The sequence below is a fragment of the Trichogramma pretiosum genome, unplaced genomic scaffold, assembly GCF_000599845.2.
Source record: "Trichogramma pretiosum strain Unisexual culture from Peru unplaced genomic scaffold, Tpre_2.0 scaffold37, whole genome shotgun sequence".
Classification (NCBI taxonomy): Eukaryota; Metazoa; Arthropoda; class Insecta; order Hymenoptera; family Trichogrammatidae; genus Trichogramma; species Trichogramma pretiosum.
In genome coordinates, this window is record NW_019641622.1 from 950,842 (window position 1) to 965,751 (window position 14,910).

The 14,910-nt window shown below is 41.3% G+C and overlaps 2 protein-coding genes across 2 annotated transcripts in view; one reads left to right on the forward strand and one right to left on the reverse strand.

Moving 5' to 3' along the window:
* The window catches only part of LOC106649660 (inactive rhomboid protein 1), a 108,636-nt gene extending 96,518 nt beyond the window's left edge, over positions 1–12,118 (forward strand). Inside the window, exons 9-18 of the mRNA XM_014367190.2 lie at positions 3,574–3,938; positions 4,250–4,378; positions 4,552–4,722; positions 6,177–6,360; positions 7,151–7,387; positions 7,548–7,574; positions 7,769–7,959; positions 8,045–8,344; positions 8,424–8,577; positions 8,659–12,118. Coding sequence (XP_014222676.1) covers positions 3,574–3,938; positions 4,250–4,378; positions 4,552–4,722; positions 6,177–6,360; positions 7,151–7,387; positions 7,548–7,574; positions 7,769–7,959; positions 8,045–8,344; positions 8,424–8,577; positions 8,659–9,090 — 2,190 coding nt within the window. The 3' untranslated portion in view covers positions 9,091–12,118. The remainder of the gene's footprint in view (positions 1–3,573; positions 3,939–4,249; positions 4,379–4,551; positions 4,723–6,176; positions 6,361–7,150; positions 7,388–7,547; positions 7,575–7,768; positions 7,960–8,044; positions 8,345–8,423; positions 8,578–8,658) is intronic.
* Positions 12,119–13,900: 1,782 nt separating this feature from the next.
* Positions 13,901–14,600, reverse strand: LOC106649483 (tctex1 domain-containing protein 1). Its single transcript, XM_014366919.1, has 3 exons — positions 14,561–14,600; positions 14,169–14,481; positions 13,901–14,095 (listed from the first exon to the last, which is right to left on the reverse strand). The coding sequence occupies exons 1-3, from the start codon at positions 14,598–14,600 to the stop codon at positions 13,930–13,932; spliced, it is 519 nt and encodes a 172-aa protein (XP_014222405.1). The 3' UTR covers positions 13,901–13,929.
* Between the last annotated feature and the right edge of the window lie 310 nt (positions 14,601–14,910).

Here is a 14,910-nt window from a genome sequence, read left to right on the forward strand (position 1 = left end):
TAATATAATAAGGTGTGTGCAGTGCACACATGCCGAAGGAAAAAGAGACGAGACTCGACGACGATATCGCGCGCATGGTGATCGCGCACGGATTCAGTGCTGAATCGGTCGTCGCGATTATGTCGTGAAATAAAAATTTAACGGCGTTCAAGTGGACACGCGCGAGGAGCATTCCTTCCTTTCCTTTCGACATATATTGCGTAAAAAATCACTTTGAAATTCTTTTCACACGCCGAGTTGGATAGGAACAAACGTGTCAGGCAGCAGCAGCAGCAGCAGTAACTGGCAAACAGAGCGAGTGCAAATATTATTTATATACTCGGTCTCTCGGGCTGGTATACACAGATGCTTCGGCTGGTACGAGTGTACGTACGTGTGTTTTTCGATATGTACGAGCATAGTCTAAACTCACTGTATATGGCCTATTCGAAAAGAAAAAGAGAGGCAGTGCACAACATAGTAGCGGCTGCAGAAGCCTAGTGCTAGTAGCAGTGTAAAGCTGAAAAATGAGCGAGCTTGAAGAAAAAATGGAACTTGAGAAGCAGAGCCAACAAAGCGAACGAGTAGTAGAGCATGCAAGCAGTCAGGCAGGCTCTGAGAGCGAGACCAAGAGATGATTTTTCTGCTCTCTTTTCGATGTTTTTTTCTTGTGCTACAACTACTTCTACCTCTACTGCTGCTGCTGGTTGGTACTACTTGCTGTTGCTGTTGCCAGTCTCTTTCTCTTGACCTGCCTTTTCTCTTTTGGCCCTTGCGCTCTCTCTCTCGCTCTCGTGTACACTGCATCTGTGTGTGTTTGTATACGTGTGAGCGAGTGCACTCTTGTACACGTACACACGCGTACGGATATACACAGAACAGGCTTCTCTCTCTCTCTCTTTCTCGTGCACCTGCACACGAGTCTATCTCTTATATTTTTCATATATACGTTTATTTAGCTTGCGGTGTACTTTCATATTATGCGCAGTATTATTCGTCGGGAAAAATTGCGCACAGCCGAGAATCTGATGTATATCATCTTCTTCTTCTCTTCTACTACTTTCTTTTTTTTTTTTTTTTACTTCGTACCGCACACCCCCTTAGTGCCGTGTGGCGCAGAGCAGCAGCCCTCATCTTTGTAGCGGCGAAAAAACACACGCGCATATACTGTATAATACGCACACGCACACCCACGTACACTTACAAAATTGTTGCCTCCTCTTCTTCATCATCGCTGTTATATGTTATATATATAAGCATAAATATTTCTCTACCATTTGCGTCGGTTTTCCTTCCGGATTTTTTAGTCTTTTCATTCTCGAGCTTGTGCACGTGTATACCTCTATGTACATATATACGTAAACTGAGCACGTAGCCAAACTCATTATTGCAATACTAGTACGGCGGGAGTATAAAAAATAAGCTGGCAATTTACAACGGCTGCTTCGAATTAAATCTTGCATACATACATATATACCGCTATATAATGTATACAAGCGATAATTTTGCTACGCGACGTGTACGAGTGTGCCCGCTTTTAGTCGAAAGTGGGGGAATGAATATAAAAGGAAAAGAGAGAGAGAGAGGGGGAAAGTAAAGTAATGGAGAACGCACAAGCTGCAAAACACCAGCGTCTTTTCTCTTAGCCGATTCCGCAATTAACGAGCGCAAACCAATTCTTATCCATACACGTACACAACATATTCTATACCTTCCACCCCACCCGCTCCTTCTTTTTTTGTGTTCTGCTCGCTGCCAGCCAGCCACAGCAGCAGCAACAACAGCACTAGCAGCTTAAGTTCGGCAAACGAAATACGATGTCAGAAGGGGCTAATTGCACAACAGAGCGAGCACGGAGGTGATTAATAAAGCTCGACCGTGTATTTTATCCGAAGCCCCGATTAAAGCTCGCCTGGGTGTACGATATGTTCGTGTGGGTGTGTGTATGGCGCGTGCGTATACGTGTGTGCGGCTAGTTGGTTTCAAGAACGAGAATATGAGGCTGTAAAATTAAATTCTCTCTCTTTCTCTCTTATAGGTCGAGGCTTTGTGTCTTTTCCTTTTTCTGTCTTTTTTTTGTGAATCGATTTTTATGCTTCTCGCCGAGCGTACTGCGTTACATCACCCATATAAGTCGAGAAAAATTAAATTTTTTCGTTTGCGAAAAGATTTTACTCGCGTGAAAGAGAAAAAAAACTTACGACCTATTTTTTCGATTTCGCGAGAGAGAAAATTCTCATTCCCAAAAGTACAAAAGTCGCGCGCACGCTATGTGTTCGATCAATTTCGAACGCACTTTATACGTCGCTGCTGCTGCACGTCAGGAACTTTCACCCTTAAAAAGAAAAGGTAAATACGACAGGGCCAAGGATTTTCCCTTTACACACGCTGAAGATGGACATACATGTGGGTGTGTGGAAGAAGTTAGCTCACGTGTAAAATGAAGGTTTTACGTCGACGGGGTCAAAGATAGATACGACGTAGTTATATAAGCTGAAGTTCTCGTGATGCACGCCTCGTGTAACGTCCCTTTAAAGTTATCAGAGAATCTTGACTGCTTGTTCGGCGCGGGCAAGAATCTATCCTTGTACGGGTATGTATAGTGGAGTATATGGTATATACTCCAAACCAGCAGCAACAGCAGCGGCAGCAGAGGCAAAGTTTGTCTTGGCTTCTAGTACTATTTCTCTGTACGTAAACATACTTCGTCAAACTGAGCAAAACACGGTATTTACATTCATGAGTATTCGGCGCGAACTTGCGCTGCTGCGCTAACGCTCATAACGTTTTATGCGCTGAGAGTTATAATTACCCCTCGAGCCTATATAAAAGCGCTAAAGTTCGATAACAAACGTTGTATAGATTTTCACCCGTGTTATCAATGAAAACTTGAAATTACTAAGGGTTTCGCGTACCTTTTTTTTTTCATTTTAACGTAGATTCAGGTATGGTGTTTCAATTAGGTAACGAGTTTCATACCGAAAGAGTGGTATATACACTCGTACAAGTTGCACGCGATATTTAATACTTTTAATTTTAAAAGAGTACATAGAACAACGCGGCGATGGTGCGTTTATTAGGTTAGAGATAGAGCTGTGCGAGTATCCGATTTTTCGAGTTCGAGTCAAGTCGGGAAGATTCGAGTGCTCGAGATTTTTGGGGTACACGCAGTGCATTTAAGTAAATAAATAATGAATTATCAGTCTCTAGATCCCCTCCCTTTGTGTGTACATGGTTATAAGTGTGACTTAAATACATTGCGAGTACTCGGAAGAACGCGAGTACCCGAAACAACGCGAGTACTCGACTCGAACTCAAGGAAAAAGCTTGAACTGGACGAGTCGAGTTTTTTCGAGTACTCGCACAGCCCTAGTTGAAGAGGATAATATAAGTTAACTTGAGTTATTCAGCAAATAATAATTAATTAAAGCAAAAACGTCTGTACGTGAAAATTCCCGTGCAATTTGATATTTTCTCATTTTCTTTAATGTAACCGTCCGTTCGAAGCAACTATAAAACCGTAATACCGTAAAGAATGATTACTCGACTCGTATACGAAGGGAAATAAACCTTTTTAACCGATGTGCTCTACAGACGCTGAGACGTCAGCGACCGCTGTCGGACCGGGGCGAGACTTCCCGGAGTTTTCCGCCGAGTGCCACGCACACGACGACAGAGGACGTCCTGCACACGGACGAGGGGGCCACCTCCGATCCCAACGCCGAGGACGACGACGAGGAGGAAGCCTTCTTTCGAGCTCCTCAAGGACTTCAACAACAACAGCAGCAGCAACAGCAGCAAATAGACGGCCAAAGCCAATTGACCGACGAAATAATGAGCGCCGCCGCCGCCGCCGCTCAAGGAAAATCCATCGACGTCGAGGACGGTGGAGGTGCTGGTGCGGGAGCAGCTGCAGCGGCCACACTGGATTCCATTAGAATTGGCGTCGACTCGATGTGGTGAGTTTTACTTTGCTATATGTACAAGTTTTCGTGTACATACCAACGTCGCCGTACTCGACCTGAAAATAACACTCGAGAGCATTTAACGAAGCAATCGCTTCGACAAAAGCGTCTCGTGTAATTTTTCAATTTTCGAGCAAAGCGACTACTCGCTGCAAGCTTAAAGACTCTGCGCAGTCTCAAAAAACAGCAGTTTCGTTTCCCCTAATTATTCGGCGCGCGGCGCGCCCTAATGCCGTCCATACTACCCCGAGTAATTATTGTCCCGTTTTTCACTTTTTTCTTTCTTTTTTCACGTCGATATTCAGGAGTGCCGAAAGCTTAACGAGCGCGGATAAACAGCAGCAGCATCCGGAGGAAAGGGCTAGCATCGACGGTCACTCTAGACGAGCGGCGGCTCACAAGGCTATATCATCCAAGGACCATTATACGCTCAGGTACTTGCTAATGTTTGCTTTGCTTAATTGCAAGGCAGAAACAAGTATATACCTTGTTTCTATCTTCTTCTTTTTTTCTGCTCCTTTTTCTCGTCTCTTCTAACGAGGATAATTTTATTTTGCAAAAAAAAAAATCAACCAACTAACCGACCGACCGACCAACCAACCAACAGAACCAGGCCAGAGCCAGAGGTGCAATATCACCATCCGCAAGCCGAGGCAATATTGCCAAGGGTGAAAACGACTTTCGGCGGTAAACGCATACACCCGAGCACCATCGATCGCGTCTTCGATAACAGCAACCGCAGGCTCTACGGCATGGGCATCGTTGGACGTTTCTTCGGGTAAGTCTGCAGCTAGTGTCTCTCTTTAGTGTCTGTGTTATTTTTTACGTTTTTTACCTTTTCTCGTATAATGCGGACACCACCACCGATAACTGTTTTTCATCGTGTATACATAATTTTTTCTTTCCTCTTCACTAATAGGTCGGTTGGTCTACGGTCGTAGCGCGAGGCCGCGCATACATGAATATCGGAAATTTCATTTGTACTCGCAGCCGCCGTTGGAAGAAGAGCGAAACAAAAATTTGCACCTGCTCTCACGGTCGCGCGAAGCCTCTTCCCTCCGTTTGCTTCTAAATACGTAGTTGCGCGGCGCTGCGATGATAAATAGCTCCGCGCGCGCAATGAAAAATTAAAAAATCACAATCGCTGCGCGACGGTGATAGTAGTAGTAACGCTTGCATATTATGTATAGTACACATAGATCAGAGCAGGCGTATGTGCGAGAGCGGGGGTGGTGGGTGGAAGGGTTTTACAGCACGCGTGCCACGATGATCGACCTAGAAACCCCAAAGTCAGCAATTTATATGCTGTTAGCCGTTCTCTCTCTCTCTCTTCTCTATAGCTCTTCCTTCGTTCAATTTTAACGTATATAACCCTCGTGGAGAAACTTTTGCCACTCCCTCACCCTCGTCTATATCTCGCGAGCAGCTCGCGCGCGCAAGTTTTTTTATACTCATCGAAAACTGAAAGTTACGAGACGTTCACGCAGCTCCATCGCCTCCTCTCCATTGCCCCTTCCCTCCAAAAGTGTTATATATACACTTTTTTTCACCTTATAAACTCCAATATTTAACGCATGTTCCTCTATACTGTAATGTATCGCACCTATACAGCGAGCGAAAGAGCGAGAGGGTCTGGCCTCTTTTTTCTTCGCTCTTTTTCTCCTCTTTTTTACTTCCTTCGGCTTACCCGTGCTGCTGCTGCGGCCGCGCCACATGCTCGCGACACACACTCGTAACAGCGCGCCTATACCTATATATGTATTACGTACAACCCTGCACTCGCGTATACGTATACACACATTCTTCGGCGACCCACTTTTTTCGAGCGTCATTTTACACCCTATTTACTCATTTACTATTTTTTTTTTCTTTCCTGTCCCGCTGCTATTCATGACACGGGGGCACAAGTCGACGCGAAACGAGCGCGAACGAGGTGGTTTTTATGCTCGACTTGTTTCTTTGATTGCTGCGTGCGGCTGCAGCTGCAGCTGCAGTGCAGTCCTAGCGTTATACTTATGCCGAAGGTATAAGCTTCTCGAGGGATCTCCACCGAGCGCCCATTGTAACGGAGAGAATATTTTTATCGTGAAATTACTCGGGTGGCACTTTGGTGGCCTGACCGAAAGCCGAGCCATACTACTTCCTTTTTCTTTTCAGCTTGACAATGGAGTAGTACAACACAATGCGTATCGCGTAACGTTTGGTTCATTGTCTTCTTTCTTTTTTTTGCAGGCGATCGTTTCGCAAGAGCGTCGCCCAGAAACCGGACGTCAGGAGGCAGCTGGACGACTTTGAGGATCATCGGCCGTACTTCACTTACTGGATAACCACCGTGCAGCTGCTCATACTCATCATCTCGCTGGCCTGCTACGGCTTCGGGCCCGTCGGCCTCGATCTTCATCATCGCTCGAGCTTGGTAAAAGTCCTTTCCTCGTACAATTATTTATGTGTCGAATATTTACAACGAAAGCCGATAAATCAAGGCATTGTCAAACAGCGAATTTCTGGCGTGTGTAGGCACACATGAAATTTACTGCTATGGACAAAAGTAAACAAACGTGGGAGCGCGCGCGCGATATTCGCTCAAATAATTCTCAATCCTACGTACACGCATTGAATTATAAAATCAGCCTTTGTTTCGTGGATGAATTTATTATTAATTTGCGCGAGTACCTCGTGCTTGCAACCTCATGTGTTTTTGTTCTTACTATACGCGTATGTAACATAGAGGAGTAAATATAAATCGAAAAATTACGAATTTCATCATGAACTGCGAGAACGAGCTCGATGCAATATTGCTGCGCGCACCGGTGTTGCGAGCGCGGAGCATGCGCGCGAGCGAGTAATACAATTTCCGTGCGCGGAGCAGCATAGCGTTTGGAGCTCTCTCTCTCTCTCTCTCTCTCGCTCACTCTCGAATTTCACGCCTCGGCGCGGCGCGCACACATCTCTTTCGTAATTGATTTTAAAAAAATGTAATTTCTTCCGGATTTAGTTGGTTTCTTTCACGCGTGTATAACGCGGAATACGAGCGAGAAAATAATGAGAACAAAATTAACGTAAATAACGTGAAAGTACTTTTAATGAAGATATTTACCAGTAATTATCTTGATGACGATGAAAATAAATATAACGAAACATTTATAATGATAAGAGTAAAAATAAAACACGCAAAGATAATTTATCATTAATATTATTATTTTCAGGTGCTGGTTACGTCGCTTTCGTTGCAACAGGTCGAGTATCAAGAGCCCGCGAACTTTTGGCTCGGCCCCCGGGCCTCCGATCTCATACATCTGGGCGCCAAGTTCGCGCCCTGCATGAGACGCGACATCAAGATACTCAAGGAGATCGACGTGTGGCGGGAAAAGGAGCGAGACACCGCCTGCTGCATCAGGAACGACGACTCGGGCTGCGTGCAGTCTAGTCGCGCCGAGTGCTCTGTGAGTTTTGACGTATTACCTATCGCGTAACTTTATAATTATCGATAAATCGATGAAACAATATTTTCAATGAACTATTTGCATTTTAATTGCATTACAATCAAGTATAAATATTTGTACTGTGAATTATAATATTAATTCTCTCTTTTTAAACCAACTGGTCCGGGGGATGAGCTCCACTTCTACGGTAATTTCTAACGCAATATGAATGAATTATGATTATTGAGTTGTTCTTATCCTCAGTATTCCCTTTGTTTATTTTGGTTAGAACGTAGATAATATATGCAAAACCTATACTACACATTCATTATATTAAACATTTATCTCTCAGTAATAATGAAATTTCTCACGAATCATAAATAACTCTTGGCCTTTCTTCAGAACACAATATCGACGTGGAAAAAGTGGGGCCCCGCGGACAGCGGACCCGGTGGTCGCATAAGCGGCTCGGTTTGCGGTCTAGATCCTAAATTCTGCGACGCTCCAGCTAGCATAGCACCGTACGAATGGCCCGACGACATCACGAAATGGCCCATTTGTCGGAAAATCAATCCGTTCAGTCAGCGCTTCAGGTATTATGGCCGCCTTTTATAATTCAATCGATCAACTATACGTGCCCGACTAAACACCGTACGTGTATTACTTCTTTCGCAACAGAAGCAAGCAAGAGTCCAACGGGCCGGGAAACGCCAACTTTCCGATCGGCTACAAGGATAAGATGGCAGAGCACATGGTGTGCGAGGTGATCGGTCATCCCTGCTGCATCGGCATACACGGCACGTGCCGCATCACCACCAAGGAGTACTGCGACTTCGTGCACGGCTACTTTCACGAGGAGGCCTCGCTCTGCTCGCAGGTCGAGTGCCTGCACGACGTCTGCGGCATGATACCGTTTCTGCATCCCGAGTGGCCGGATCAGTTCTATCGACTGTTCACGACGACGTTTTTGCACGCTGGGTGAGTTCGTTTGACCGACGATTCAATGCCATTGTGGGTAATTTGACACGCAAAAACTTAATTTCGTTTTTCTTTGCAGCATATTTCACATAGCCATTACGCTGTTGGTTCAATATTTCTTGATGAGAGACTTGGAAAAACTGACTGGTTCGGTGCGCATAGCGCTGATCTACTTCATCGGTGCTTTGGCTGGTAATCTTGCCAGTGCCATTTTCGTGCCCTACAGAGCAGAGGTAGGCATTCGTGTTACTCGAAAATCATTCTATAAACTACTTATAACGGATGTCTATAAATTCTCTATGCTCCTCTTTCAGGTCGGTCCTGCGGGTGCCCACTTCGCTCTGCTGGCCACTCTGGTCGTGGAGGTGCTGCACTGTTGGCCGATGCTGAAATATCCCCGGCGAGCCCTCAGCAAGCTCATGATCATCTTAGTAGGTCTGCTGATGCTCGGCGTTCTACCTTGGGTCGACAATTACGCCCACCTGTTCGGCTTCATATTCGGCTTTCTCGCCGCGTACGCCCTCATGCCGTTCATCTCGTTCGGACACTACGATCGCCGTCGCAAGATCTTCGTCATCTGGATCTGCTCGCTCCTCATACTCGGCCTCTTCGGGCTGCTGCTGGCGCTGTTCTACAACGTCCCCATGTACGAGTGTGAGCTCTGCAAGCTGTTCAACTGCATACCGTTCACGCGGGACTTTTGCGCCTCGCAGAACATCAATTTCAAGCGCGAGGAGCCGGTATGACGTAGGGGGCCGCGGCCACCGGTCGGTGCAGCGGGGCGCGCTTATTGGCAGCCGCTCGGCCCATCGTCTATTATCCTGCTTCTCGCGAGCAAAAGATGTTTATTCACGAGTTACTACTACCGCTTGTTGTTCGGTGATAGCGAGACCTTGAAGAAAAAGCCTGGACTCGTGCAGCGTCTCAGACTCGCCGTCGACGCTATCTGTTGTCGTTGTTGCTGTTTCTGTTAAACACTTCTTTTATACTTGTCTATTTTTTCTTGTTTGTGACTAGTGCAGTAGCAAAATCCGTACGTACGCATTAATTATGACATAGACGCGTAACGATTAGCAATGTGACTGTTCGATTACTTAAAAAGACTTAGCTTCGTAATAATAAGAAATTACGGGTTGAGTTGCTCTCATTTCACGATATAACTAGCATTTATTATTATTATTGTGCAGTGATTACGATAAATGATAATTAAACAAGCATGGAAGGTATTTTTTATCGAACCACTCTCAAATAACGTATGCATGCGAAATGCACGAGCCAGAAAATTAAATACTAACAATAGTGACAATATATCGTGCACTATTATATATGTATGTATAAATACATAAGTATCGTCCTCGATAATAATACAGACTGCCCAATAACAATATCTATAGAAAAAGTCTGATATCTGTGCATTTGCGAAATTGGAGAATAAATATAAGCATAGGTTGTTTTAAACAAAAAGTCAATCACAAGGTGGAGGATAATGAAAAATACGATTTTCAGTGTTAGTAATGTTTGAACAGAATTAACATAGAAGAGCAATCATTGGATACACACTTTACTTCACAGATCTGTGGACAGAGTTGTTCGGCACAATATTAGCAAGATTATTATTTTCAAGAACTATAACTACGCGATAGAGTTCGACTTTTAACTGTTTGTTTTGCTACTGCCAGTTTTTTTCTTCCTATAAAAATTCTTATTCGACAACAGCTGCATGATAAAATAACGTGTTCATCGGTATGGCCGACGATAAAAAAATTAAAAATTAATGCCTTAAAAAGTAAGAAATTGATCCCATACCAACCGATGACGGAATAATAAAATAAGCGAGCAAAGTGACGCGTGATATGAAAAAAAAGAAAATAAAACGTGATTTGCCCGTATAAGGGCGTTTGTATATATTTCATATAGGTTTATAAATAATGTGTATTTAACTTTACTTAATAGATATAAAACAAATTATACGAAAAAATTTAAAAAAGTCGCCGTTTATAGTATCTTCTAATCCCTTTTCGAAGTATTAACATATTAAAGAACGATTGATGAACGAGTTAAATAGACATTATCTCAAAAAAGAACTCTCAAATGCAAAGCATCATCTTGAGGAGACATATACCATCGTATACTTTGTGGACTTTGCAAATTGAAAAAAAAAGAAAGTCTTTCGCAATGTTAGGCGTTTTAAGATTGCAAGAATTCTTGCTTATGTGTGCGTGTAAATAAACCCGGAAAAAATGTCGAGCATAGAACGAAGAATCGCTGAAAACAAAAGGGCAGAAAAATCGGTAGATTCTTGTTCAATACCTCATAAATGATATAAACGACTTTTATTAAAAAAAAGTAGTATAATAAGATGATATAATCTAAAAAAATCACATTGAGGTTTACAAAGTGTTTATTGGATCGTTCGCAACGATTAAAAATTGAAGAGGAAAAAATCCAAGGTGTACTCGCGGCAAAATGATCTCGATAGTGCATTTTTTACCGTAATCGACGATAGAAAAAAACATAAAACTCGATTGTTGAAAATATTTATTGTGAGTCCGTGAGTATAAGATACGATATTAATGATATTAAACGTATATCAAACAAAAAATAAAAGTCTAAATCAATGTTTTCCCGACGACTGTATATATTAATGAAAATACAATTAGATGATGAAACGATCAGGAGGATTATCGATTTAGCTACAAATATAAATTAACGCAACATATGCTTGAAAAATAAGTAAGAAAAAACGTCAAGTTTAACGAAACGATTAAAAACGTTGTAACCAATACAAAACGGGGAAAACGAAAAATGGTATTAGTGATTTGTAGAGTTATTATTACGCACATCTGACATTATGTATATGAAAGAACAGCCGAATGGTGAGATGAATAAATAAGACACACTCTTTAATAATTATTAAAAGTAAAAACCAAAGTAACATCTACACTCAATAATAAAGCGTACAGACAAGAAACAAATACACGATTATTATAAGACTATCAGTATATATGAAAGAAATTATTTCGATTTTTCTCAAGTGTATTTAAGCTAAACAAAGTAAACGTAACTTTCACACCAGAGAATACATGCTGCATGAAAGAACGTTTAAAGTATAACAAAAAAAAATATGTTAGCGACGATTAAAGTTAATTATCAGTACTGTGTAACATTGACGCGAATGAGTGTATTTTATTAAATAAGAGGCAGAAGAAAAATTGGGCTAATCGCGTGAGTGAGGCGGTAATATCGCACGTAATGTGTAAGTCGGAGTGCTTGCGAGGGTGCGTGTGAATCATCAATCTTGTGCCACGAAATACTGTTCTGTTTTTTACTCTTGAAAAAATGCCCCTATTCCCCACTTATAAAAACGTACTTGTATTGTTGAACGAAAGAGAGACGTGAGAATCTTTATCAAATTGGCTGTGGTGTACATCGCTTTACTCTTATAATAATTATTTTATGAGAAAATCGAGACTTCGAAATTGATCGTATATTTCATTAGTGAATTGGTTTCGATTAAATAATAGGCAGAATGAGTGAAATTTTGATAGAGCGCCTTGAAACGAAAGTAAAATTGTTCGTGTCACAATGAAGGAGCGTGGATACATTAATTCGACAAACGTGAATTGTTTTATTTCTCGCGAAAATGTAGGAATCTGGATTTATATAAAATGAGAGTTATTAGATGTGGATTGGTTACTTAATATATATATATAATTCAATACGTAGCATTTTATGAGAATACTTTTTAATAAATGTCTGTTGAGCAAACGATTTTCATTTTGTCATTTATAAATAAAGTTTATCTCGACTGTATTAGCTTAATGATAATTATAATATTTATAATAATATTTAAAAGCGTACGATGGTTATTGATCATTAAAGTTTTTTTATATACAATATGATATAACGTGTAGACGTGTGCTAATGTAAAAGTACCATGTGTTATGAAATGCATTGTTTTGTTTTTTTGAATTTTTTAATCAAACTTTCTTATCCCTTTTTTCGTTTAACGATGCCAAATGTTAAAGTTAATGTGTTCAATCTGCGAATCGAAGCAATATTGTATGGATTAGTTCACGAATGAATTGTCACAGTGATATTGAAATAAATGTACTTATTTCAAATGCGAATAAAAAATTGACTTTGCTGCTAGTGTGTGTGAGCAAGTCTTTGAAACACCGTCATTTTGCCTTGACACTACATTTTTTTTCTTTTAAGTTGTTAATTCTCATCGAGGAAAATAGCAAACGAACATTTTTAAAATCAGTGTGTAATCAATGAACGATATCTGTAAAAGTATGCTGTATGGAAAAATAAAAAAATTATGTCAAGACTAAAAATATTAAAATCACCCTCGTGAGCAAGGAAAATGAAAACTATAACGAACCCATGATATTTCCATGCCTTATCGCTACGATGTGGAATATCATAAAAATACTCGATGCCTATGAAATGATTTTAAATTACAATCTTTTTTTCGATGATTTTTTATCGACGACGTAAAGTTGAGTAAAGATAAATGGATAAAAACATTTGTCGCGGTCGCACAGATTCTTGTATATATTAAAAAAAATAAGGAGGCGTCAAAGATAATGGACCAAGGAAAAAATGAAGGGGTGTCAACTTGTAAATCACATTTGTAAACCTGAAATTGAAAAAAGTATTTCAAAAGGAATTAAGCATTACCACTGATTGGGTACTAGACGTTTTTTCGGAATATTGTGCGGATATAATGTAATGATATGTATTCAGAGTTAATGTTAATGTTTAGGAGTCGTTTAAGAGGACAGAAAAAATAATAGATTTGATGCGACGATGTTGTTGATAATTATGAGTATCAAGTGCGTTTTTTGTTCATTCGAGAATATCTTTAGAACTATTCAATAATTTGAAATGTTTAGACGAACAATCTATATGCGGAGTTTCAAAGCTGAAAAAAGGAAGAAAGAATTGTGCGTGTATATAATACAATTAAAAAAAAATTAAATATAAAAATGAAAGTTGCGAAAATGATAAAAGTAAAATTTAAACAAAAGTATTCCACAGCGTGAGCGAGGGTATTATTTTTCTGTATTTCTGTATTTATACATAATTGAGTGAAAAGATCGAGTGAAAGGGGGGGGGGGGGGGNGGGGGGGGGGGGGGGGGAATTATAATGAATTAATAAAAGTACCATTACAAGATAAAAAACATTTAACAAAAAGTGTTTCCGAGTCTGCGTGTGGCATGTAATAAAAGAAGTACGGCGAGAATGGAATATTGTGAAAAAAAAACCTTTAAAAAGTAAACGAAGTAAAAATTACGAAGTTAAATAACCTCGACGCTTTTGATTTTACAACAGAAAATATAAAAGAACGAAATCTTGGATAATCGGGAAAAAATGGTGTCTTCGATTCTATGATTATTATTATCTAATCATAAAAAAAAACGATACATTGTACTTGTCGCTGTTATATACGTATATATATATGATATAAATATTATATATATATAAAGAAAAACACAGTATATACAAATTAATTTAATAATAATAAAAAGAAATGAAAACAAATTATTCGTTTCTTTTTACTCTGTCTCTCTCACTTTTACTCGTAATAGGTCACGACGACCATACCAACGGCAAAGAACGACAGCTCCTCGTGCACGTGAAAGGAGCAATAATCGCGCTCGGGGTCCCACATCTTGCCTTGGACGCAGGTCAGTCCCTGGTCCGCGTTCTCGTAAATCGAGACCGTCACCAAGTACTTGACGCTGACGAGAAATTTCGGTGAGATGCATGAAAATGAACGAAATCACAATTCCATCGAGGTTTTTTTTACCGTACCGATCGAAGTCCGTCTTGTAGAGTTTGTCCCTGACCTGGATGGCGATGTCGCTGCACCACTTGGCCGCCTCGTCGGCGCAGTAGACCCGATCGCGCAGATACTCGGTCATGGCGGCGACGAGGAACTTGTCCGAGACTCTCTTGTCGAAGGGCAGCATCGGCTCGAGCCGATAGCTGTTGGCGAACTTGGGAGTCTTGAAGCCGGCATTGGTGCGCCAGGAGATGCTCGGTCGCTGGCCGTTGAAGGTGCTGCGCCGACCCGAGCGACGATTCGCGGCCTCGAGCTCGAGCACCGACGGATGCAGCGACACGCCTAAGAACGAATCGATTTTTGGATGGATGGATGATAATTTTGTAGCGCAGCTTGCATGGATGGATGTAAATTCGCTCACTGTCGATGGTTTTTTTCCCCTTCTTATCTTGCTGTTGCATTTCGATGACGCGCGTCTCTCGATCGATTGCCGAGGTATAAAGGTTACGTTATGTACTTACTGTTTTGAAAATTTGAACTCTCAGTATAATTGCATGTTACAAAACAATCGCTCTATGGTTTTTTTTTTTCGAAAAATTGCCGCCACTACTTAGCCTGCAAAAATTTGACGGTCATCGATACCGCTTGGCGCGTGCGCGAAAACACGCAAATTTGAACTATCAACAACGCTGCGGAACAACGACATCTCGCTCTACCCTCGGAGCTGCATTTATCATTCGGACGGTCTAATGCGTACACATTATTAATATA